This window comes from Colletotrichum paranaense, assembly GCF_030867605.1.
Source record: "Colletotrichum paranaense strain IMI 384185 chromosome Unknown Scaffold_7.1, whole genome shotgun sequence".
Classification (NCBI taxonomy): domain Eukaryota; kingdom Fungi; phylum Ascomycota; class Sordariomycetes; order Glomerellales; family Glomerellaceae; genus Colletotrichum; species Colletotrichum paranaense.
The window spans coordinates 588465-613246 of record NW_026848965.1 but is presented as its reverse complement, the minus strand read 5'-3'; the positions used below and the strand labels follow the sequence as shown (position 1 = coordinate 613246).

The following is a 24782-nucleotide window of genomic DNA, read 5'->3' as shown; positions in this document are numbered from 1 at the left end:
CGGCATCGCCGGTCAAAAGCTCTTTTAGGCAGATGTGACCTTGAACGGCGCTGCTAGCACATGACTGTCCTGCTTTAAGCAGCAGTCTGGGAAGCACCACGGCCACGGACGCTGCCGCGGCCACGGGCCTGACCACCGGTGAAGTTACCGCGGCCACCTCCCTGACTGCCGGAGCGGTTTCCTCCTTCGAAACCACCACGGCCACGGCCACCGCCGGTGGCGTTGCCGCGGGGGGTGTTGGAGGAGTAGCTGCTACCGCCGTAGGCATTGGCCTTGGGGCGACGAGGCTCGACGATAATGTTCTCGCCGTTAACGGTGTGGGGGTTGGCAGCGGCAGCGGCCTGGTAGCCGGCAACAGTGGCGAACTCGACAAACGCGCAGTTCTATTCAATCATTAGCCTGCCACTCAACATCATTCAGGGCACTTGATATCTTACCTTCTGGCGGTTGATGTCGAAGTAGGTTAGCTCGCCGTGGGCAGCCAGAGCACCCTTGAGGTCCTCGGCCTTGACCTTGTCAGTCACGTACTTAACGTATCCCAAGGTGCCGTAGTTCTCGGTGGGTGCCTGGGAGATGGACTGGGGGCGGTTCTGGCGCTTGGAGTCGGCTCCGACGGACTGCCACTCAGCGGAGGGAGAGTCCTCCTTGGCGGCCTGGGCCTGAGCCTCCTTAGCGGGGGCATCGGCAGCGGGTGCAGCCTCCTTGGCGGGAGCGGCGGCGGCGGGAGCAGCAGGGGCAGGAGCCTTGGCCTGGCCAGCGGGAGGAGTGGCGGTCTTGGGAAGGGGCACGACAGGCTTAGGTCCGACGGCGGCGGCAGCACGGCTGGCCCAAGACATGGGCTTCATCGGGACGGGCGCGGGGGCGACCTTGGGCTTCTCGGATTCGGCGGCGGCGGGAGCCTTGGTGGGAGCGACAGGGGTGGGAGAGGGGTCGGCAGGCTTCTCGGGCTCGGTGACGTCCTCCTCGGCAATCTCCTTCGCAGCGGCCTCGGGGTCAGCCGCGGGCTCCTCGACCTTGGTCTCAGCAGCCTTTGCGGGCTCGGGAACCGCGAGCTCGGCATCGCCGTTGTTGGAGGCGACGTCCTCGGGGGCGGCGCTAACCTCCTCCAGCTTCTTCTCAACCTCGTCAACATCGATAGCGGGGCCAGTGGCCTCCTCGGGGGTCTGCTCGATCTTGGGCTCCTCAGCCTCTGCCTGAGCAGAGACCTCGGCAACCTCCTCGGGAGCGGCTTGCTCCTCAGGGGCCGCTTCAGCCTCAGGAGCGGCCTCTTCCTCTTCCTCGTCGTTGATATATCTCAGGATGTCGTTGACGACGAAGTAGCCAGAGGGCTGAGGCGCGAGGACGAAGGTCTGAACAAACTTCTTGGGTTCGGCGGACTTGATGGAGCTCTCACCGATGACCTGGATGACGATGTTGTCGAAAGAGGCCTGGGAGTCGACGTTTGTGATGCGGACTTTGCTGTTCTGGAAGTCGAGGCTCTTAATTCTCTCTTGGATAGTCTAGGAAGTGCGATGGTCAGCATGATTGAGCTTTTCGAAAGGCGTCGAAGTAGCACATGGAAAGTTGGAAGAACTGACTTGTCTGCCGACGGACACGTTTGCGACCTCTGCCTCCATACCATAAACGAACTGGGAGCGCTTTCCGTAGAAGAGCTGTGGATACGTGTCAGTATTCAAAGAATCATCTCGGAAGGGGGGCCGAGTTGGATGCGTACGTGAAGCTTATCCGGGTTCTTGCTCAGGGTTGTGTAGTATTGCTCGACAAAGTACCAGCCAACCTCATCCTTAGAGAGGTTGCTGTTTCCAGCCGAGACGGCATCGTTGGTTGAGGTGGGACCTGATGATGTTGGCTCGACAGCGCCCTTGAACTGGTCCGGGTGTGTGTAGTTACCGTTGGTTGCCATGATTGCTTCTGCGAAATCTGGATATCTGGGCGCAATCGGACCGAAAGGAAGGTAGAAGGGAGGAGGAAGACGGCGATGGAAGGTCGCGAGAGGGCGAAAGCTCGAGGTTTCTGCGGGGCTGTTCGCTTTTGCTTGCGGGGAGGTTTCTTCTTTCGCGGAAGGATATTCGATAGCTAGGACCCTTTGAACGATGGAATGTTAGGATTACAATATGCGCCAATGGGAGCGGAGGGTGGAGGATTAGAAGATTTAAGCTCGGAGGAGAGGAAGAGCAGATGCAAAGCGAGCGATATGGATGACCAAAGAGCGTACCTCAAAAGATGCGTTGGGCCGTGGGGGAAACGCTCAGAAGTGACTCGAAAGATGTTTGATGACGGAGAGCCGAGGACGGGAGGGGTGGAAGACGGGAGGAAGAGGAGGATACGCCGGAAAAAGGGTTTCGACGACGATGCGAGGGGGCGGCGGGAGCTTGAGGTGGAAGAAGATGGAGACGCGTGACGAGAGCAGCAGCGATGTGCGGAGATCAAAAGAGAGAAGGGATGGTCGATGGGAAGGGTGGAAAAATGAATGTGCACAGTTCAGAGGCAGAGGGACACTGGGATAAAACCGGCTCAGGGTGTGTGTGTGGGTTTTTTGTGTGTGTTCAGTTCAGCAGATCTGGTCGTTCGGGGCGGCGGCGGCGGGCGGGTTTCTCTGAAGAAGAGCGGAGCGGGTTACGAAGTGGGAGGAGAGAGTGGGACGTGGATGTGGATGTGGATGGTCTTCTTTTTTCTTCCTATTTTCTAATTTTCGTTTGCGGTCGAAATGTCGTGAGAAGCAGGGAGGGACACTTTTTTGGGCTTCCCGGGGTACCAGCCGTAGGTACCTTACCTTAGCACAGGCGCAATCCGAAGATGTGGAAAGGGCAAAGGAACCAAGAAGAAAAAAAATAACACACAATTGTTGCTGCCAGACCACGACGTGCCCTGTGCTCCTCTAGGTAGGCACGTAGGCCACGGTTCTCCTGCGGCAGGCGGCGCCAGGCCTGGGAGCTGATTACCGACCCAAGTGGGGTTTTGCTGTGCACAGATCCTGATACATCTGGGAGCTTCCCTGATACTTACGGTCCCGGCAACCTTTGCTGAGTTTTGGAAGTCCCCGGAAACCATCTCAAGTATCGAAAGGTTAGCTTATATAATCAGGGTAGCACGCAAAACCCAGAGCTCTTGGCCAAGCTCCCCAGCTCCAGCATCGAAGCAACTGGTTCAAAGACGTAGAATGGCGACTGCCGTTGACCAATGCTCCGATGGGCGGAGCGCTTGATGCTCTGCCAGGTGCATGTTCCATATCTGCCTGATAACCGGCTGTCCTTTGATCTCATTCAAAGAGGCACATCGTCCTGTAATGCCTGTCCATTCTCCAAACCACCAATACGTTGAGGCAGGGTATTACCGAGGCAAAGGACAAAGCTATTAATACGGGTGTCAGCGCAGCAAACCTCAGTTTTTTGTTCACACACTGCCTTTATTAGCTCCCTGGCCGGATGCTTTCCCCATGACTATACAATTATAATGATACAGTGGTATTGTTGTTCGATTTTCTATCGAACTGACCAAAACGGCAATCTTATTCAACCCAGCCAAAAACCTCGCTCACCGCCATCGTGTTGGATCTGACACCGATGAGCGTGATGACAAGTCCAACCAAGTCTACCACCAGCAGCAGAGCCGCCGCCATCATGAAGCGGGGGCTGAACACTCTGTACAGCATGAGATGTCTCCTCAGCCACCCAGCCCACGCCATGGTTGCCAAAGACTCAACGGCAAAGTAGGCAACAAATATGCCCAGCGCTCTGCCGACGCTCTCAAGTACTCCCTTCCTTTTGGGACTCACTTTCCAGAGTACGATGAGAGGAACGGCCGCGACCGCAACGATTTGACCCGCGAATGTGTTGAGGGCCATGACGATGGGACTCCATGGGTATCTGATGGTGAATAGCGGGATGAAAGCGCTGTCCCATTGGAGACTGCTGAGTGTAGCTTGGTGGCCTGTCTTGAAGTACCCAAAGTTACCAATGATTGCAAGCATAATGGGTCCAATCGCCTCGTTTGTCAAAGAGTTAAGGTCGAGAATCTCCACGAGCGAAAGAATCTGCCAAAACATCAGGGCCAAAGCGCCACCTCCCATAGGCTTGGACAGGAGGATGCAGGCTCCTACAATGTTCATTGGAAGAAGCAGATATCTCGAGCCATGCGTGTTGCCATAGCCCAAAACAGTGATCTGGGGGCCGGCGTTTGTAGGTGTTCTGAAGATAGAGACCAGCGGCGGCGCCCAGACAAAGGCGGTAGTGCCCGCTACGAAAACCAGAGCGAGAATCATCTGGGCCATGTAGGTTCCGGCGTTCTTCAGGGTCTGGGCCGGCAGGTCTGGAAACCAATCGCCATTGTCGGCGGCATCGAGAACCCAGTATGATGCTGATAGAAGCAAGCCAATGCGGTAGACATAACCAATCCATGCTGGTCCAAGCCCCTCCCAGTTGCGAGTAGGCAGAAGGAAAGACTGGATGATGGAAGGCAGGATAAGGGCGACGGCGAAAGGAATGGCCAGTTGCCAGGTAGAAGACGTTGAAGAGGTAGCCGAGGAATAGTAGGTCGAAGTACAGTAGGGCATTTGCTCCTCACGGCAGAGTTTGGAAAATGATGCGAGCCGACCAAGAATGACAAAAAGAACCGAATGGTATATCGCGAGGGTGCGTTCCCGCATCGTAGGCACTGAGAACGCAGCAAAGACGTTCGCTACGCCAAAGGTCGTGATGAAGAAGAGGAGGATCGAATCCTCCCAGATGGTGTATGAGTTTGATGCGAAACCAATGGACTGGCTGACCGTGAAGAGAACGGCAAGCCAACCCCAGATATTGTTGGGCAGAAGATTGCGAAGAGTCTTGCCGAAGCCATAAAGCGAGAACAGGACACCTAGCGCGCTAGTGACAGCGCCGCCAGCAACAGCGTAGACCAGATCCTCGGGGCCGGTGAAGACGGAGTATCCGGCGCCAACCAGTGCTCCAGGTACAGCGCCGAGAATTGCCGCAAGGAAGATCTTCTCGTGGAGAGTCTTGTACGACGCAGTTCCATCGGGTTGGACACCCTGCAGTTCCAGCTTCATCTCTGCCTGGTCCAGCTCGAGATCGTCGAGAACAGCAAAGTCCTCATCTTCGTCGCGCGAGGCATAGACGAGCAGAGTAATGACTCCGACCGCCATGACCACAATACCCGTCACCATCTTGGGCACATCGAAACGGGCCCACAAGTCCTTGCAGATGCGCAGAGTTTCCTCCTGGAACATGTTGAAAAAGCCATAGGATTCCTGGTGATTCTTCCACTGCCATGAACGGTCGGCCTTCCTCCAGAGGTTCGATACGTGACCGGCCGTGGCGCTCTTGGACTGATCAATGCCACGGGCAGCAAAGTACGAGTCTTGGTATCGCTGTATGCCGGCGGCGGTCAACCGTGATACAGCCGCCAGATTATCCCAGGCTTTGCCCTTCTTGCCAGCGAAAGCTTCCTCAATGGGACGTCCCAGATTATTGTAAGGGATCGGGATGCCCAGAAGAAGTGCCAGAGTTGGTACGAGGTCAATCTGATTGACCGGTCTGACCTTGGCCATGCTCGGGGGCTGCTTGAACTCGGGCTTGGTCCGACCAAAGAAAGGGCGCTTCGAGTACATCCACAGAGCTGCCTCGACCTCGTCGTCGCTCTCGCCGCCATGGTCGCCCTTGCTATCCATGCCGTGATCTCCCATCACGACGAGCAGAGTATTGTCATCGATTTGAGCGGCAAGATCGCGGATGAAGATATCCATCTGCTGGAGCTTGGCCGTCATTGCCGCATGGTTTGGTCCGTAACGATGGCCGGCATGGTCGACACCAAGGAGGTGACCGATGAGAACATCCCACTTACCCTTCTGCTCCTGCTTGAGGAGAGGAAAGATGTGATCAATAACCCCGTTGTCGACGGTATGCAAGTCCCAGACGTTGAAGCTGTCGTACGCTCTGCTCACGTTGGCCTCGAAATAACCGGGGAACAGAGACATCCAAGTATCGTCGCCCAGGTGCGCGATGCGCTTCCCAGCGTCCTTCAGTTGCATGAGAAGATTATCCTCCTCAATAGCGGTACCAGCAAAGTTGCTACCGGCATCGATGAACGTGGGCAGTGTACCAGTGGTCAGACCCTTCAGCCTCTGGAGAGTAGTAGTCGGCGGGTCGGCGATAAAGGGGCGCAGGAAAGCGTGTTCCGGGGACTTGACGGCAGTCTCGTGCAAGAAGGGTAACGCGTTGTGAAAAGGAGCCTGGTCCTCCATAGGAACCGTAAAGTCGTACCGCAGCGCATCGACGATGACGACCACGGCCTTGTCAAACGACTTTGGGTGCCAGCAACCGCCCTGGACCGTGCCTTGGCCCTTCCAGCTCGACGAGAGCTCGAGCGGGGGTGCCGTACAGTTGGACTTCTCGTCGAGGACCAGTCGCGTCAGGAGAAAGCCGCTGGTGAAGAAGGCGATGCCAATAGCATGTAGACACAGCATCCACGCCCAGAACGCAACAGTCCACCACCATCTACGCTCGTAGGCATTCTTGCGCCGGCCTTCAAGCACCTCGCGCTGCTTCTCGCGAAGGAGTGCTCGTTCTTTTTCCGCCTTGATCTCCTCGGGGGATCTGCTAGCCTCCTCAATCTCCCTTTGGCGCTTCAATTTGGCGAATTGCTCGGCGATGGCTTTGTAGTCGGTGGGCGGCGGAGCCTTCGGTTTGGGGGATTTTTGAGGCATTGCGGCTTGTCTTAGCTGGTAGCGTGTTCACAAAAAAGAAGAAGGAAAAAAAAGAGATGAAATATTAAGGCCGGCACTCGATGGCCATTGGGTTAAAGGAAGCTGTCAAGCCCCTGCTTTGGAGTCGTGTTCGTGTGTTGTGGCTGCTTTGCAGATCGCAGCATGTAGGAGAGACGGTTTCGAACTGACGAAAGGAGCTCAAAATTGGGAAGTCCACCAAGTTCCGGCAGCAGCCGCAGCGGCAGCTGTGGTGGGGCGGACGAGAACACGATTCAGGGGCTAAGGATCCTGCACCTTTTGGTGCCGGCAGCCCCTGGGCCACTAACAGAGCTTGGATTGGGATAGGTATGTCATCACCGATGTTGCACATATAACAGAGCAGTGCCGAGACATGCTTCTTGGAGGTAGCTTCTGTTACTCAGACATACGTTAAGGGAGATTAATTTTCAAAACTTTTACTTTTCATAATTATCATGTAATGCGTTATCCCAATACTGAACTCCAAAACCACGCGAAACTGGACTGGGCCTAATACAAAGGAAGCAGAGACGTCTCCCTTCGATCTCTTCCACCAGACGAGATTGGACAACTGCTGGGCAACAGCTGACAAACACAAACCACCTTATTCAGCCGTCAGCTCGGTACTACGGAATTTTCGAGCAGGTATGTTGAGCTTGAAAAGCTCATCCATCTCGGCCTGAGTTCTGTCCCGGACCTCCGGCAGACAAAAGTAGGCCCAGACGTAGAAGGCGGCGTTGATAGCAGCGTACACCAGCGCCGTCCGAGGTCCAAGACCCCATCCGTTAGGAGCGTTTTCCAGCATTCTTGGCAAGAGCCACATGTTGAATTGTCCTGCGATGAGATAGGCTACTCGGCCGATGACAAGTGTCTTGGCTTTCTGTCGGGTCGAAGGAATCTCGGGGTTGATAGCGTACACGAGAGGTCCGATGGAAAGATTGTAGACTCCTGTGAATATCACGAGCATGACTGCGATGACCCAAGGAACTGCCGGGTGCTGGTCGCTGTGGAAACCTAGCACGCCGACACCTGTCATGAGAATGATGGAGCCCATCAATCCCCAGAGCCAGATGGTTCTGCGTCCGACGTAGTTCATCAGGGGCCAAGAAGAGACGATGCCGATGATGCCGATCGCGTACTGAATCAGCGTAAAGTCGTATGATTTGGAACTGCTCATGCCAGCCTTCTGGTATAGCTTGGCCGAGTAGAACATAAGAGCCGAACCGCAGAGTTGTTGCGTCAAGTTCATGGTAACGACAATCATGGTACGGCGAAGGTTGGTGCCACGGAAGCACTCCAGGTACGTGATATTGGAATCATCTTGGCTGTTCTTCTCCTGCTCGTTGGTGAGCTCGAGGACCTTGACCTGACCGTCAACTGGGTACGTCGGATCTTTGTTGAGTCTTGCAAGGGAAGTGCGCGCGAGGTCGGAACGAGACTGGCGCATGAGCCACCAAGGCGATTCGGGGGCAAGGAAGACGCAGAGGAGAACAGGAAGAGGCCATATCCATTGGATGCCGACGGGGATACGGTATGCCATGAGGTCGTTGGATTCAATGTTCGCAACACCCTTGATTGCCGCCGTCGAGAAGAGCTGGCCGAAAATCCAGCACATGGAGACGAAAGTGGTTAGAGTCGGACGAAGCTTGAGGGGCGAGATATCGGAAGCATAGGGAAGAACGCAGGCCTGGAAAGCCCCCCAAGGGAGTCCCAAGAGGAACTCGCCGGCGAAGATCATGCCGAGACCAGCCTTATAGCCTCCCGTGGGCAAGACCGCCGGCGCGAAGAAGTTGACGAGTAGGAGCACCATGATCGATCCGAGAGAGAACATCATCGTCTTTCGGTAGCCGAACCTGTCCATGGACAAACCGGCGAAGTACATGGCCGCAACTTGACCGGCCTGGCTTGAAGTAAGGATCAAGGACTGCCAGAGTGTTGGGATCTCCTTGACAGCGCCCTCTTGCGGAGCGTAGCCGAAGAGGTTCTGGAACTGATCCAAGGAGAAAAAGTTGCCCATCAGAGCGAGGTCGTACCCCTCGCCGACGATGGTCATGGCGAAGAATATGGACCATTTGATCGCGGGGAGGTACTTCGAGACGGTCTGCATGTAGTTGTGATGCTCTTCGTAGTCTCTGGCAGCCTTGGCCTCCAGGTTGGAGGCAATCGTATCGGGAATCTCCTTATCTTGTACTTCCTGTACAGAGGACACGGGCTTTTCGTGTATAGACGACATGATGAAATGGGCAATCGATGGAATACTGCTGAAGCTGAGTTGTAAACATGGAGTTGACGAAATGCCCGACCCAGAATGTGCTGAACGAAGCAATGTTATCTGAGGAGAAGGAAAAGGCCGAGGAGATATGTGTAGGATGGCAAAGGAGGAAGAAAAGAAAAAAAAAAACAAGACCGATGGAACGAATTGCAGGTGTCCATAGCCCACAGCGGTCACTGCCCTCCGAGGTCGAAGTGGTCCATGACACGAGAGTTCCTTCTCCATGACACGACAGAGGGAAGCCTTCGTGGGGGCACCATTGCTATGACAAACTTTAAACAGATAACGACTGTGGTTATTGATGCCCACGAGAAGACGCCACATTTGTCGAGACCTGGGTATCTTCAACCAACCCTCAGGGTTGCGTGGCTGCGTGGATCATGCGCCCAAGGGGAATCCCCAGACGGATGCAGCGAAGCCCCATGGGGTTCGAAGTCTTTTCATCACGGTTTCTTCGGCCTCCGTGATTCTCACTTGACTAAAGACTTGCGTACCATACTTTGCAAATATTGGGCGTTTCCACCTCCCCACAATGAACCAGCGGTCAGGTGGAAGTACACGACGTAGGTAGTGCGGAGGCAGCGCCGACATCAATTAATGCTGTTTAGTCACGGCGAGTCTTCGGCCTTATTGGACGTGGGAAACAACCTGAGTAGGATGCGGCTTTCAAGGCATCACATCATGTACAATCGGTCCGGCCATGCTCTGGTATTGTGTTCCGAAGTCATGATGGTAACTGGATCCAGTATACTGATGTTGATGGGCGTCACCGACGCCGCGGGCTACCCTCGCTACCTAATGGATTTCTTTTTGGGAGTGTCATGAATAACATGTCCGGTTGGTCTATTTATCCGTGGACAAACTATTCAATTCTGCCATGACCTGAAACAGGGAACAGCCTCTCGCTGAACCCGCCGCAGATTCTTCATCGTCTTGAGTCGCCGCTCCGATGTCTGGAGCTGTAATAATCCCGATCTCTATCCCTTTCCCGCTCCCTCTCCCTATCACGGTGCCCACCACCATACCTATCCCGATCTCGGTCCCTCTCCCGCTCACGATCCCTCTCATCCCTATAGCTCTCACCCCTCCGCTCCTTGCGCTCGCTGCGCCTCTTCTCCTCCTCCCGACGATACTCGTCCAGCCGCGGCCGTCCGCTCTTCTTCTTCCCGCCGTGGTTCCACTGCCCCAGGTCCTCGGCGCCCTCGAGCTTCTTAGCCCCCAGGCCGAGCTGGTTCTGCCGCCTCTCGGTCGGCTGCTTCTTCTTGGGCCCGCGCATCTTGCCGTCCCAGCCCATGCCTCGCAGCAGCGCCGCGCCGAACTCGCCATCCGGTATCGCGTCGTAGTCTGCGAGCGTCGCGTCCTCGCCCACGTGCTTGATGTCGGAGAGGTAGGCATCCTGCTCCGTGGCCTGTATGACAATGTCTTCTTCCTCCTGGCGCTTGTTTCCGAGTAAGGCGTCCATGGCGTCTTCGTCCGCTGTACGAGGTGCCCGTTTCTCCTTTGGTGACCGATCGCCGCCCTGTCCGTCGTTGTCGTCGTCGTTTGCTGCTGTCTCACCCTGCTCTCTGGGTGTGGTTCCCTCTTCGCTCGTCTTGCGCTTCTTGACGGTCAACCCCCATTGTATCTGCTTCTCAGCATCGGCGGGCTCTCTCTCTACCTCCTGCTGCGCGCCGTTCCGTTCCTGCTCTCGCTGCGCCTGCACCTCGGCAGGCAGCAGATTCTTGCCTCCCCGGCGCCCGCGCAATTCCGCCTTCCAGTCGCGGTTGCTCTGCTTCTCGATCACCAGCTCGCGGGGCTTCTTTTCTCGTTTTCGATCAGAGTCGCCGCCGAGTTCTGTAATCGCTTCGTGTCGTCCCCGGCCATGATCGCGCTCGCCGTCCGAGTCCGAGTCAAAGTTGTTCAGCGCATTCGTTCTTGACCGTTTGCCGAGTGATGAAGGTGGGTCTGGGCGCGAGGGTTTCTTGTTATTTTTTGAGCTTGAGGAGCCGCCGAAGCTGATCGCTATCCTCGGAGCTTTCGAACCGTCTGACATGGCGCTGAGTGTCGACGAGGTTGTGTTGTGAAATGCTTTGACAGAAAGAGAAATTTCGTGGTTGTAGCCTGGCACGCTGGTTCACACGAAGTAGTGGTCGGTTCACTTTGCGACGTCAACTTGCAGGGATTAGGATGTAGTGGCATTATGTAAGGTGGGGCACACTTTCTACACGACAGCTCAGTCGCAACAAAGCTATCCGAATGCAGAAGCTCTTATCTACGGGACCCTTGGAACAGCACCTTGAAATCTGGAAATGCATCTATATCGACTTCCCCTGGTGCCCATCAACATGCAGAACGCCGTTTCCTCCCACGCAATGTAGTTTTTAATTTGTTTAGGCCGACTTTTCTCTAGCTTTGACAAGCTTAGAAAGCGAAGATCTGATCCTCGAGCTTGCTCACAGGGCGGGCCTTCTTGAAACCAAGAGTCTCGGCCGTCTTCTTCAGACCGCTGACCATTGGCGGGGGACCGCAAAGCAGAAGCTTGACGTCGTCGGCAGCCTTGGGGAGAAGCTTCTGTAGTGTAGGTTAGCTCTGCACGCAGGATACGAGATCCACTGGGAGGCCTTACGGTAATCATGTCGCCGGTGACGTAACCGACGCCGCCGGTCCAGCCCGCAGGGGGCTTGTCAAGAACGTAGTGCACACGGAACCCAGCGTCCTCCTTGGCGAGAGCGTCCAGGTCCTCCTTCAACAGGATATCCTGAGGGGTAACGTTGGCGAAGATGAGGTCAATCTCGGTCTTGTCACCGGTGGGGCGACCACGAATGACAGCGCGGACGATTTGGAGCATGGGAGTGATACCAGTGCCGCCAGCAATCATACCAAAGTGACGGACCATGTTCGGGGTGTAGACGAAGGCGCCCTTGGGACCCCTGACCTTGAGCGTCTGCCCGACCTTCATCGATGCCATGTACTTGGAGATGTTACCGGTGGGGTAGGACTTGATCAGGAGGTCGAAGTAGCCGGGCTGGTGGTCGCCAGAAATGGGAGTGTAGGAGCGCACAATCTCCTTGGTGGTGCCATCAGGCTGGGGGCAGTTGGCACCAATGGAGATGTGCTGGCCGATGGGCAGGCCGAGGATGGCCTTCTCGCTGGGGAGGTTGAAGCGGTAGCTTCGGACGCTTGTCAGCTGGGAATTCCGGGCTTTGAAGCTTCGCAAGTACGACTTACATGGCGACATTGTGCGAGATGATGGTCTTCTCCTTGAGTTCAAAGTCCTGGAAGGTATCAGGCTTCAGGACCTTCTTGATCTCTGCGTGAGGGGGTTCGTCAGTGGGCAATTCCGAGGTATTCCGAGAGGGGCCGAACTCACGCATGGCGTTGAACTTGTAGGCTGCCAACGCGAGCGCCAGGGCAACAGCGTACGGCGTCCATTCGCGCTTGGTAATGAAGCATCCGAAGACGATCAGACCAGCGGGAATGTAAATGTTGTCAAAGTATTTGCGGGTAGTCAATTCGGACATTTTGAAAATGGTGTCCGAGGACTCTTTTTCTCCACAGAAAGCGGGATTGGACGTGTAGCTGGGAGCTTGCTAGCTCTTTCGTTACGGGTCTAGGGAAATCTGGAAAATTTGCGAAAAAGGACAATAGGTCAGTCGATGCCATGGATAAGAAACACGTGCTACTCACTAGACAACCGCGAAGCTGGAGTAATCGGGAAAGCTGTCGCAGTCAATTGGTGACGATGTCGAAGCTGGAAGGGCGAGCGTGCAACCAGATATCGTAAGATCGCGAAAGCGGGACAGCCCCTCCAATTTTCTGTTGAGTTGGGTTGCCGAGTTTCTGCCAGCCCTCGAACGGCGGGCGGTCAAGTGCAGCTTTGCGGTTGCGAAGTGCGTCGGTATGCGGAGGCCGGGGGCGGCATACGTGAAAGCGAGCCAAATTCGGCAAAATAATCCGACGGCAGATGCAGCAAGGTCCCGACCTCGGGCTCGGTTTGCTTGGGCGGGATTTAGGTTCGACGCGTGAGGCAGTCGGTTAGTCGGTCGGAATGTCGGTTCTGCAATTTCCTATGTGGCTTGGGCAGGATGTGGCAGTACATGTGGCTGAGGCTTTACCCTAATTCTCCAGCCACAACGCCACAAGAGATGGAGGATGCACCTCTTGCCAAAGATCAACATGTTGATCAACCAGCTGACAGAGCTGAGCTGCAGGAGCTCTCTTGCTTTAGTCGCATTTGCATCTGAGGTCTATGTATCTGAGACATGATTGCCCCAAAACATTGGTGTAGGACTGCAGGTCAGTGACAATCTGGGCACAGATGATTACGATCAACCGCAGTCTCTCTTCGCTTCATCTTATTCACACCAAAAAACCGACTGTTGGCAACGTCATTACGCACGGGCGAATAGCCGGCATCATTCTCGCTTTTCCATCGACTGACAATTATACGCAAGATCAATTAGAAGTTCCAAATGCCGTTGGATGATAAGAGACATTCCTCGCGTGGTTCGTGTGGTAACGCTTACCAGGGAGGGCTTCGGCAACTTCGGGAAGAAGTCACCAACAAGCCACCAAAAAAATCAATTTAACAAAGAAGGGGGGCGTGGGACAACAGCAGGACGCCAGGAGCAGTTCCTGAAAAGCTACCATACACGGGAGCTTGCACAGCTAGGTGATGGCTAGGTACCATTAGTTCTGGTCCAAAACTTCAATGCGCCATCTGGCTTGCGACGATCCGGCCTGTTCCTCCAGTTCAACTAGCTATTCCCACCTTACCACGAAGGAAAATGAGCAGTCCGCCAGTTTGCTAGTCGTCTTGACAGCGCACGACTACCTAGCTTACGTTTGGTACGCCGAATTTGGCAGATCGGGCAACATGGCAGACATCGGTGAAAAGTATGACATCACTACAAACTGGCCTGCAGCGTGGCAGTGAGACGAAGAATCGTTGGAATGAAGTACTAGCGGAATTGACAAGATATGTATCCATATCCAGGTCTCTCCTCTGACGGCCGTGGACGGAGTACGGATACATACCACCGAGCGACTGGGAACAATCTGGAATGCTGTCTCTAAAGCGTTACGAGCGTCCAGGCCTGATGAGGGGAAATTCCGGGGGAAAAGATTCACTGATCGACCGGAAGCAAACTCCCAACATCCTAAACATCTGGCGCAAAAGTGTCGGGAAGTGGGATTTCTTCGCCTCGTCGTACGCAATTATGGTAACGCGTCCCTTTCCCCAGATGCAATCGAATTTTCTTAAAGATGGATCCCTGTATGCGGGAATATCGAATATCCAAGTCCTCACCCTATCCCTCCAACTCTTGTCTCCCCTCAGCCTGGCTGGTAGCGTCCTACGGAAGCAACACAGAGCTCGGGATGGGTACTTGGACCGATCATGGTGGCAGGAAAGGGTGAGACGGGCCGGACTGTCGAACGGGTTGCCGGCCGTTCCCCGCTTTTGACACCAAAGTAAGGTCCATCGTCCCCAAGGCATCCGTCGGACTGGATGCGGGAGGTCCGTGCCAGGTGGTTCAAGAATTAAAGGAGACGCGAAAGACAAGGGGAAAAACGTGCCCTCCGTGTTGCGGTATCACGCTTGTGTCGCGCGCGACTCGCTCGTTGAATCCATAAGTTGGACTGACTGAGCAAAGAGCGGCGCGTGTCGCGTGGTGAAGAAACATCCGAGAGGGCCATGGTCTTGATACCCGCAACGACATATCGAAATTGCGGCCGAAAGCAAGGATATATACTAGGTAAATGGAGAAACTTTGGATTACAGTGTTATACGGGCCACGGCCCGTGTCCAGGGCAACTGTTTACCTGCAGTCCTGCACAAGTCCGGCTCATTTCCAGGAAATGCGGACACCTTTATTCGCCTCACTTGATTTTATCGGGGGCGCGCCTTGGCCCAGGACTCGTGGTGGATTTTGCGGTTTGAAAATGATGATGATGATGGGATTGAACGCTCGCGAGTGGCGCATAAATTGTGCGGCAGTGGCTTACCGATGTGTTCCCCCTTCTCAAGTTCTCACACATATGTAAATCCGTACGGATTACAGGTGTAATACTTCGTATAATCATATCAGGAACGCCCCTGTCCTGACGGCGATCAGAGACAAGTCGCAATCTCGAGTCCTTGACAAGTTGTGGCCCCCGCCCGCTCCCAAAGCCCGGTTGTTCCTTGGACGTGACCCCCGTGCCCCCCAAATTTGGCCGGCGCGGGTTTGGTTTCACCATTCTTCGCATCCGTGGTGAAAGGGTGCAAACTGCCTGACTGTAAAGAGGTGTTCGTTCGGCCGGGTCGTTGGGATGATCGCGTTGGCCCAGCCCAGCGTCTCATTCCTGGGAAATTTCCTTGGGATGGGTATTCTCTAATCTTTCATGGGGGCGTGCCCGGGCGTCTTTAACACCCTTTACATCTTTCCTCACCATCGTCTCTACTTCATCTGAAACCGGCCGCATGGCACGATGGCACCCTTTTTGAGCTTGACGCGGGCGGTCTAACAACTCTACCTGCATTACCCCAAATCTCTTGATAACCAACATTATCTGCCCAAACACAACCGCCGCAATGGTGTACTCTCGTGCCGACTGGTTCTGTTTCCCCCTTGGAAGTTCGTGCTCGCTATCGGCAAGGTGACAGGTAGCTTGAATCCTTTACCATTTGCCGGAAGGAGGCCTGGGTAAGGACGCCCAGCACACGCACGAACATGTACAGATCTTTGTAGTGCGCTTACACAGCCGTGGACAAAGTCACAAACCGAAGGGTCCCAAGACCAACTCCCTCTCGTATCCGTATAAAATGGGGCTGACATGGCCAGGGGATTGACAGTCAGAATCCTCTTGGTTCATTTACCTTACCCGACTCCTTCTAGAAAAAAAAAAAAAGTCTATTCAAAGAACACGAGAAAGGGTTTCCCCTTGCTCTGTGATGCAGCTTTACGCGCACAAGAATGACAAGACCCCTCCAGTCTCCAGAGGCCAAGAGAAGAGCGCCCTGAGCAAATCATTTCGGCGTGGAAAGATGCCGCAGCCGGGGGCGAGGCGGCCGAAGCGCAAGGAAAGGAAGGGGAAATTTGAAGCAATCTTGAGATATTTCAAGTCGCCGGGGCGCCCCCATTAAGCTGAATATTGATAGTGGCTTGAAACGACCCTTACTCTCGGCCTGACCGGCTCTAGCGCCGTCTCCACGGCGAAGGAGAGGAGCCTCATCATTCATGCTGCAGAAGAAAGTTTAGTTGAGAGAAAAAAAGAAAATGGAGAGAGAGGAGGAAATCGCAGCTAGTGAAGCATCAGGAAAATCAATCGATGATCACGATTTGAGAACCTTACAGTAGGACCCTGGATAACCGGGTCTCAGAGGCAAGAAGACAGGCATGGCTTGGCCATGGGCGTGGGCGAACTGAGCATGCCAACGGAGCCATTCAGAGTTACTGGAAGATAACCCGCATCCATCGTCTTGGGCTTAGGTGACTCTGGGATGGCAGTGAACTTTGCAGAATGCGCGGCATCTACGGCGTCGGGCATCTGCGGCTACCGCAGTAGTGAAATCGGCGGTCGTGTGAAGGCCAAGGATAGGTAGAGTTCAGCGAGTGCGACTGTGCGACGACCAAGATACCTGGATAGCACATCACGCTATGAGACGTAAGTCCCGAGATGCCGGGAGCCACTACCTGCGATAGCCCACCGTAGCTGAGCAAGTATTGGAGATGACGGGATGGGCAGTACAGCTTGCACTATGCCGAATGGTAAACTTGGTAAGCGTTGACGTGCTGAAGTTGCACCGCCATTCTGCTGCGTACGCAGCCGCCGTCGACATACCGGGAGCGTAGCAACAGCATCCCAGGTTGCTGGTCACTGGTTGCGCGCGGCGGGCTCTGGTGGATGCAGAACCCATTTTCTCGTGTGGATTCAGGCGTGTTGGAACTTGGAAGTGGTACATGGTCGGAGACGGGGCGCCGCAAGCTGCATCTGCCATCGCCGGCCTCACGGCATGTAACTGAGGCGAGGAGGCACAGCAACAGGGTGGCACTGGAGGACTGGTACGCAGCCAGGCCAGCGAGTGAGGGGAGGAGGAGGAGTGCCGAGGAGTGCCGTACGGATGCGCCATGCGTGCCGTGATTCCATGGTAAAAAAAAATAATAAAAAAAATGCATGAGAGTGACGAGATGCACGCAGTTTCCGGTGGCCTCGCAAGCTCGTCAGTCGAATTCTGGTGGTACCGGCAAGGTGCAGTCGCCGAAGACGCCAGAGAAAGGTAGCTAGGTATGGGCCGTATAGCCCACCCCTCCCCTTGGCAAGCTGGGAGCTACGGAGGAGCCAGAGCCACAGACCCATGGCACCATGATCCACGTAAAACGTGCATAATGGAGTGGGTAAGAGTGGGCTTTGGCGTATGTTTCGCTGCTCGCGCGTGGATATTCGTGGATATGTTGGAGCGGCCCTCTGGCCTGTGAAGGCTCGTTTCTCGATCTTTCGCTCAGATTCTCCTCTTCGTCTAGTGTTTTGTTTTGTGCGTTCTGTCTGTACATCAAACAGCGGCTGAGTGAGCTCCATCAACTTTGTTTTCAGCTGCCAGGAGTGGGCAGAACAACGTACCCATGTCGAGGCGGAGGAGAACTGTGAACAAGACACAGACGATGGTAGTAGACTGTGGTGACTGTGTATTTGCGGGTAGGTATTGGAAGAAATGCATAGAAGATTGTACAGAGTAAGGATACACATATTCTCGGTACCTTCCTTGTAAGTTGCAGGGGGAAAAGGGCCGCACACAGCAGAAACCCCACTGCAGGGCCAAGGCTTCCCGCTACGAGAAACGCCCTCTCATTGGTGACGTGCCCTTGCTCTTGCCTGCCTCTCTTGGTGTGTCTTTCCCTCTCTCTTTCCCATCGCCTTTTTTTTTTTCTTGCAATGGCAGCGCCAGCAACAGAGAAACCCCGCGCCTGTCTCATTGGGCGACGCTTCCGGGGGGCCAAAAACAGGATGTGCATCGATAACATCATAGCTGCATCAAGCTTCCATTCGCTGTCTTTCGCCTTTCCCCTATGGATACACGTACATTGGCACTCAGCACTGGCCTCTCCTACCTTACTCTCTCGGTCACTCTCTCTTTCATGACTATGAGGCTATGAGGTGTACCTTACTCCGTAGACTCATCTCTTCCTCTCGCGTCTCCAAACCTCCTAGTTGAATGAACAAGTACCACATTGTATCCATGCACCCCCCCCCCTCCCACCCTCCATGCTCCCCCAATTCCGCTTCCTCTTGTTCGCTGTGTGTCTCTCTTGCGCAGCGTGCCGTGAACACCATCTTCCCTGGTCTCTGAGGTCGTGTTTCTTCTCCAACATCTTATCCCAAATCCATCATTCCCATACCTGCCTCACAAACCCGGCGCTACCTATCCTCACCACTCACTCACCTCACTCACACTCGCCTTGAATCCGGCCAATGTACACATGCTTACTCGCCCGACTCTTCATATCTCATCCCATCTTATCCTTCCCTTGCCCAACCGAGTCCCTGATCTGACCGCACCTTGCCCGACTCGTGCTGCCTTGTCTCTCCCAGTGGCCAGGGTCAGGTCCTCTTCTTCCAAGACTCGGGACATCCATCCGCATCCACTCACCCTAATCGTCCGAATTTCACCCCTCGCTCGTTGCTACCACGCTATCCGCAAGACCGTAAGGATACCTAGCCTACCAAGTACCGCCGCTGCCTCCAGTCTTCCCTTACCTTTCCCAGCAAGGTTCCTGGTTCTTGCCGGAGGCTTGCTGCACTCCGGTCCTTTCTTCAAACAGCTATTCCCTGCTCCCAGAACCTACACGCACCTCTCCCTCTCTGACCAGAGGATAAGGACCGTCACTTATTAACACCCCTCCGCCGTCCACTTTCATGTGCACACACTTTTTGATCCCCTCATCTTCTGATACCTACTCCTACCTTCTGACAACCTCGTTTTCTCTACTATCTCGAACCCTCCAATCTTCGCTTCGTTAGCTCGACGACGGAGATACATCGCCCTCTATTGTCCCGCTCAACTCATTCCTCTCTCACCTCCTTCCCACCGAGTGTAAACAGCGCAATCGCCATAGTATTGAACCCATCTCGACGACTTGCCTTTGGATAACGTTACATGGCCCAATAATCGATTACTCGACCTTGACGGCCTCGAAGGCCCGATTTGGCCGAGGCATTCCCACGACGACGGAATAGGCTGGGCTTGGACCCCCGATTACTGCACGTCAAATCTGTCGACCATGGACGCTGCTGCGAACCGACGGTCAATGCTGCCCACCATTCAGACAACACATCATGGAGAGCCGCACACCGCAACTAAAAGCTCCGCCGCAGAGCTTCGGAGTGTCTCGACACCAGCGCTGGGTGGCAAGAGGCGTAGTTTCTTAGCAAAGACCTTCCGGAAGGTCAGCAGCAGTTCCTCCTCAACCGACCTTGCGTCCATGTCTGAGGAGGCCTCGAGCGGCCTCCAAATGAAGAGTAAACGCGTTCTTCACAAGAACAACGGATCCGGCGGCTCAAATTCGTCCTCTATTTTCTACCGCCTCAACCGACGAGCCTCCAAGGACTCTTCCGCGAGTTCGCACATGTCCGAGGAGACTCCCAACTATCTCAGCCCTCAGCCGCCAGCGCCGGTTCCTATCAAGATTCTCAAGCACGGAGCCTTGAAGACTGACAGCCGCCTGTGGAAATCGCGCGCCGAGTATGTTGTCTTAACTGATGGGCACCTCATCAAATTCAGCAGTGTCGAGTCAGCAAGGGCGAACTTTGCTGAGCTTGCCCCGCCGTCTCAGCGCCTGAAGAGGTCTTCGACGTCTTCCACTTTGAGTCAGGATGGGTCACACTCTGATGGTCGGGTCGAAATTCCATTGAGTAGGATCGTCAACATTTTCAACGAAGAGGGTGTAAGCCCTCACTTTGGATTGGATGTTTGGTGGTCCGAGACTTCGCCAATGGTATCTTGGGCTTGCACAAAGTTGTTCTTTGGAATGCCTACTGAGCGAGACGAGTGGATGTCGGAGATTCGCCATGCTATTCGTGAGTCTGTGGGCTCAGCTGTTGTGCCAAAGGGGCTCATTGCTCCCAACGTCGAGTCCGCCATTTACAACATTGTTGCTACACAAGAGCCCGCGTGCCGAGGCTGCCCATTGGATATCTTTCCAGTCGTTCAACGCACCACCCTCCTCAGTACCAAAGCCGAGAACATTGAAAATGCCAAAAAGTCTCGTGACGGATCATCGTATTACTTGCTTCTCGGCCAGAACAAGTGCTATCTTGTGCGAGTCGCCAGGACTTCCGTATACAAAGCTCCCCAGGACATCGAAATCAACACCGTAGTTTTTGGCTTGACGTCCCTGGTCCGCTTGAAAGCGACTATGGTCCCTCACGAGGAGCGGTTCGTTCTTGGATTCCGGTATGTGTCTGGTGTATTTTGTGGGCTGCCACCAGTGTTACTAACCCCTATTCAAGACTCCCTTGTGAAAACGAGAAACGACTCGAGCTGGCTAGTCGATGGTACAGAGAGATCGTCATGACGTTCATGAAGGCAGATCGCGCAGTGAAGCCTGCTTGGCCTCAGCACATGCAACGGCACATTTTCGACATTAGGGGTCTCACCGCTCAGTTGCTCCTTCCAACTGGACAAGACTATGGTGGACTTAAGCGCACCCTCGAGGCGTATTGTGCGACGTTCCAGTGCAAGCCTCCCGAATGGACTGTGAATTGGAAATGCGAACGCCGGGAGCACTGCCCAGAATTTCGACTTCTCCCTGCGAAGGAAGCAGGTGGATACACGGCACTCCAGCTTTTGGCAGTCTTCAAGGCCCTCCGCTTCAATGACTACTTCAAGGCTCTGTCGTTCCGTGACGTCGATTTCTCGCCCCTTTGCGGGCTGACCGATGTTCCGGGATGGGACGAGTCCATAGCTGACATTTCTCGCGATGGTAAGCCGGCAATTCCTGAACCTTATCAAGCATTCAAGCTAACCGTGGCAGGATTTGTCATCGATCCCATGCATCGAGACATCATCAGGACTGCCCCACTGTTATCCCAGGAAATTCACGCCGTTGCCTTCACCTCTGGTTCTGTCCGTAAGATAGACTTGACCAACGTTCTGGCATCGCGGAACATTGTTGGTGTCTCACGCGCTCGTGCCGGGACCAAGAAGGATCCCGAGGTCGTTCGTCCTATCCTTCTTCTGCTCAAAACCCGCAGCACTCCTTGTGATACTTTGCTGGTTGGTGGGAACCCACTGACGGCAGCTGAAGTTGACGACCTTGGTGAGTGGACTACATGGGTTCTCACAACTCAATTGGCTAATGATTTTACAGTGGGCGTTCTCCATATTCCCGATCTTCTCAAGGAGCTCGACATTTCTAGATGCAACCTTGACGAGAGAAGCTTGGAGGAAGTCTGGGACGCTTTACCCTCCCAGGGATACAAGATGGAGGCTCTCAATACTTCTCGCAATATTGGACACGTGGATCACATGGCCGTGAAGCAGAACCTGGCTCATTTCTATAATTTGCGAAAACTCGGCATCGCAGGAAATTGCCTCACTCAGGCTAAGGATACCATCTTCCTCGACGAGACTATCATGGGATGGGGACTTGAGGAGCTGGATCTCTCACACATCAACGTAAGTCAAGTGAACCTTGTTTTCATGCATTTGCTGATTCTGCTCTAGCTCAATGACGCCACATTGCAAGTCCTGGGCGACTACTTGAAGTCTTCACAGGCCGACTATCTCCGCAGGCTTGACCTCAATAATTGTGCAATGACCGGTTCCCAAATCGCAACTCTCTTCCGCAGCATGGGTGAAGCAAGAGTGATTACTTGCTCTATCAGTGGCAACTATCTCGAGAACGGCACGGATGATCTGGTATCTGCCATTGTTGACAATTTCGGACCGACGTCCCTCTTCATGGATATGGTTGAATTTCAAAACGAAGACAACTACATCAAGCTCATTAACGCGCTCTCAGTCAACAAATCGATCCGACTGCTTAGCCTGGTGGGAACTTCAACCCCTGGACAAGTCAGCGAGGACGCCTGCATGGCCGTGTCAGAGTTCTTTGCCACGAACAAATCGGTCCAGTACCTCGACTTCTCCGGCTTTTCCGCCAAGCTCGACGAGGGTCAACTCGGCCTGGGCTTCTCGCGCTCTCTCTCTGGACTCGCCGAGAACAAGACGCTGCGTCACCTGCGAATCCGAAACCAAAAGTTGAACTTGAACATTGGTGATCTGGCACATGCGATCCAACTCAACCAAACCCTTACGACACTCGACGTACAGGAGAATAACTTCAATCTGTCCAACTTATCCCACATGGTTAGATCTCTTGACCACAATAGCTCTATCCAGGAGTTTTGCCCGTTCTCTCGGTCTGAGCTCAGCCGGGCTATCAAGTTCAGCGTCCAGAACGTCGGCATGCCAACGAGCCAGCCGACTTCGTCTCGAGCCCGCCGCGCGTCCAAGGTCCTTTCAAAGGCCACTTTTGACAACTTTGCAATGGAAATGGACAAGAACAATGCTCTCATGGAGAACTTGAAGGACGAGTGGAGCGTCAAGACGGCTCAGATTGAACGTCTTCTCGAGAGAAATCGGACCTTGAGTTCTGAAAAGGAGATGGCGATTATGCAGTGGGATCCTCAAGTGGAAGGCCAGGAGGATTGGATCGCCCTTGAGCTCGGCACTGTCTTCGGAGGCCTTGCCATCAAGGCAATGAAGACCCGACGCAAGATTATGCAGCCTGGCTATCGCGGCAGCGTATACTTTGGCGCAAATACTCCGCCTCTGGAGGGGATGGAAGAGTTTGGTGCCTCGGCAGCTCCTCACCATGTCACTCGCGAGGAAGTCATGGAAAGCCCCGCGACAGAGGTTGCCAGCGGTTCCTCCGGTCTTCCGACCCCTCCCGAATGGGCTCCTGCTGAGAGCCCCGTCAAGGAGTATTCAATTGCGTCCAGCGCACCACCGTCTCGCGATGCACCTCGCATCATTGATGAGAACGCTAATGAGTTCGATCTTTCTCTTCTCAAACACATGATACAACATGGATTCAACCTCGACGATTCGACGCAAGGCCAGGACCAGGACGTCGGCAGGAAAGCGGGGCCCTCAGTGTCGACCACGAGACTTAGATGAATCAAACACACAATCGAAACGAAGAACAAAAACATTAAAAAAGAAGGAACGAAAGAAAAGCGAAACGAAAAAAACACGAAAGACACCAACTCATGTGTCCCACATACAATCTCCCACGTTTACCAAATCATTAGACATTAGCGACGGCAACATCATTTTTTGTGTTTTCTTGTTTAACAAGGCGTTTATAAAAGGGAGGAACGGGTGTTTTGTTTTTTTGGAATACCGCGCGGGATTGATACCCAGACTCGCAGCAATGCTCTAGTATTAGTGTTGGATTCTATCCCGTGCCATGGGCACGGTTGGCTTACAGTTTCGGCGTTGGAGGTTCCTCGCTCAGCATACTTACTTTGTTTTGGATTATGCCCAATGTAGGAATACTATCAGAGGATGGAGCATGCTTTGGTTGGAGGGTAGTCAGTTTCTCACCGATAATACATAATTGTGAGATTATTCAACATGGCTCGACCATGTCCGCTTCATAGTGAGAGTAACAGTAGTTCCGCGTCTTGCATTGATGATGTCTCCGTACATGACACGCATCGCCAACCCCGGATTTCGGGCCGCTGCATGCGGAACCCACCCGGATCCGGATGTTGCTGGCCATTGGCCGGCGTTGCGGGGGAGAGGAGGGCCGCATGTTCGGATCAGGTGGAATGGTGTCTGGACTCAGTAAGGGCGCAGCGACACCTTACTCTGTACCCGTAGAGGCTGAGATGTTTCACTTGAGCAGTACCCATCAAGACTTGCTGCAATCCCTGCATATACGCTACGCGCAGGCGGCTTGTATTTGCCGATGCGTTGGGACCACTGGCTGCCATCTCCTTGTTTGCGCGGACCGACGTGTCGAAACTCTGATGCTGCAGATGCGGGGAGGGGGGCAAAGGCTGCAAGACACGAGGAGTGAGAATGTTGTATGGGGTAGAAGCTGTGGCTGTTTGGGCGGTTCGCCTGCTTGGCATAGGAACGATGTTAGTAGTCCTGCTCTGTAAGTCTGTAATAGGATGGAATGTGGCAGAGCACACTGTAGAAGTTCCATGGACGCCTCTGAACAATGAATGGACTTGGACGGCACACACCTGACAAGCTTCGATGCGTTTAACGAGGACCGAGCGTACGTTTAAGCGAATGGAAGTGAGAAGCGAGGTTGGGCTCACTACCTTGCCGACTCGAACCGAGATACCTTGCACTTATTAGCCTTTCTGTTGAAGAACTTGCAGCCTCAATTGACAAGAATCTATCCTCCCTATAAGAATTCCCAAACAGACCAATTGTTGGAAGCTCTGGCCCAGATTCGGTTTTTGGACACAATGGTCCTGCGAAGCGTGAGGATGCTGGAGAAAGGCGCTCCGCTAAGGACATATGCACCTAATAACTGTACGCAGTTCCAGTCCATGCGGCATCACGTAATGTTCTGCAATAGGAGACCCACTTGGAGCCCAAGCCACATTTGGACACTGATAGATCCCTGTTTCGCTCTGCTGCCAGGCTTGCCAGGTTCCAACTGGGCAAACCAACCACTTCACCTTACTGGCCCCCCCGTTCAAGCCGCCGCACCTTCCTACTGAAACCTCCGTGTCAAGCTGGACACTTGTGAGCGCTTCGTCATCCAGCGTTGCCATCAACTCCGGCCACCACTGACTTTCTACTTT

General features: G+C 54.2%; 7 protein-coding genes across 7 annotated transcripts; 1 reads left to right on the top strand and 6 right to left on the bottom strand.

Moving 5' to 3' along the window:
* Positions 1–74: 74 nt before the first annotated feature.
* Positions 75–1903, bottom strand: CPAR01_09001 (NTF2 and RRM domain-containing protein; the record flags this gene model as incomplete). Its single annotated transcript, XM_060493267.1, has 4 exons — positions 75–383; positions 438–1499; positions 1578–1652; positions 1715–1903. The coding sequence occupies 4 exons, from the start codon at positions 1901–1903 to the stop codon at positions 75–77; spliced, it is 1635 nt and encodes a 544-aa protein (XP_060347397.1).
* A 1605-nt stretch (positions 1904–3508) lies between these two features.
* On the bottom strand, positions 3509–6700 carry CPAR01_09000 (GPI ethanolamine phosphate transferase; the record flags this gene model as incomplete). Its single annotated transcript, XM_060493266.1, has 1 exon — positions 3509–6700. One exon carries the CDS (start codon positions 6698–6700, stop codon positions 3509–3511), a length of 3192 nt encoding a protein of 1063 aa, XP_060347396.1.
* Positions 6701–7322: 622 nt separating this feature from the next.
* On the bottom strand, positions 7323–8951 carry CPAR01_08999 (uncharacterized protein; the record flags this gene model as incomplete). The annotated part of the gene is made up of 1 exon (XM_060493265.1): positions 7323–8951. The coding sequence occupies one exon, from the start codon at positions 8949–8951 to the stop codon at positions 7323–7325; it is 1629 nt and encodes a 542-aa protein (XP_060347395.1).
* Positions 8952–9915: 964 nt separating this feature from the next.
* CPAR01_08998 (pre-mRNA-splicing factor SPP2) lies at positions 9916–11022 on the bottom strand (the record flags this gene model as incomplete). The annotated part of the gene is made up of 1 exon (XM_060493264.1): positions 9916–11022. The coding sequence occupies one exon, from the start codon at positions 11020–11022 to the stop codon at positions 9916–9918; it is 1107 nt and encodes a 368-aa protein (XP_060347394.1).
* Positions 11023–11390: 368 nt separating this feature from the next.
* CPAR01_08997 (NADH-cytochrome b5 reductase 1) lies at positions 11391–12490 on the bottom strand (the record flags this gene model as incomplete). The annotated part of the gene is made up of 3 exons (XM_060493263.1): positions 11391–11540; positions 11596–12139; positions 12198–12490. 3 exons carry the CDS (start codon positions 12488–12490, stop codon positions 11391–11393), a joined length of 987 nt encoding a protein of 328 aa, XP_060347393.1.
* Positions 12491–16641: 4151 nt separating this feature from the next.
* Positions 16642–17082, bottom strand: CPAR01_08996 (uncharacterized protein; the record flags this gene model as incomplete). Its single annotated transcript, XM_060493262.1, has 2 exons — positions 16642–16898; positions 16932–17082. The coding sequence occupies 2 exons, from the start codon at positions 17080–17082 to the stop codon at positions 16642–16644; spliced, it is 408 nt and encodes a 135-aa protein (XP_060347392.1).
* Positions 17083–19228: 2146 nt separating this feature from the next.
* On the top strand, positions 19229–23130 carry CPAR01_08995 (leucine rich repeat protein; the record flags this gene model as incomplete). Its single annotated transcript, XM_060493261.1, has 4 exons — positions 19229–20400; positions 20457–21265; positions 21317–21624; positions 21673–23130. 4 exons carry the CDS (start codon positions 19229–19231, stop codon positions 23128–23130), a joined length of 3747 nt encoding a protein of 1248 aa, XP_060347391.1.
* Between the last annotated feature and the right edge of the window lie 1652 nt (positions 23131–24782).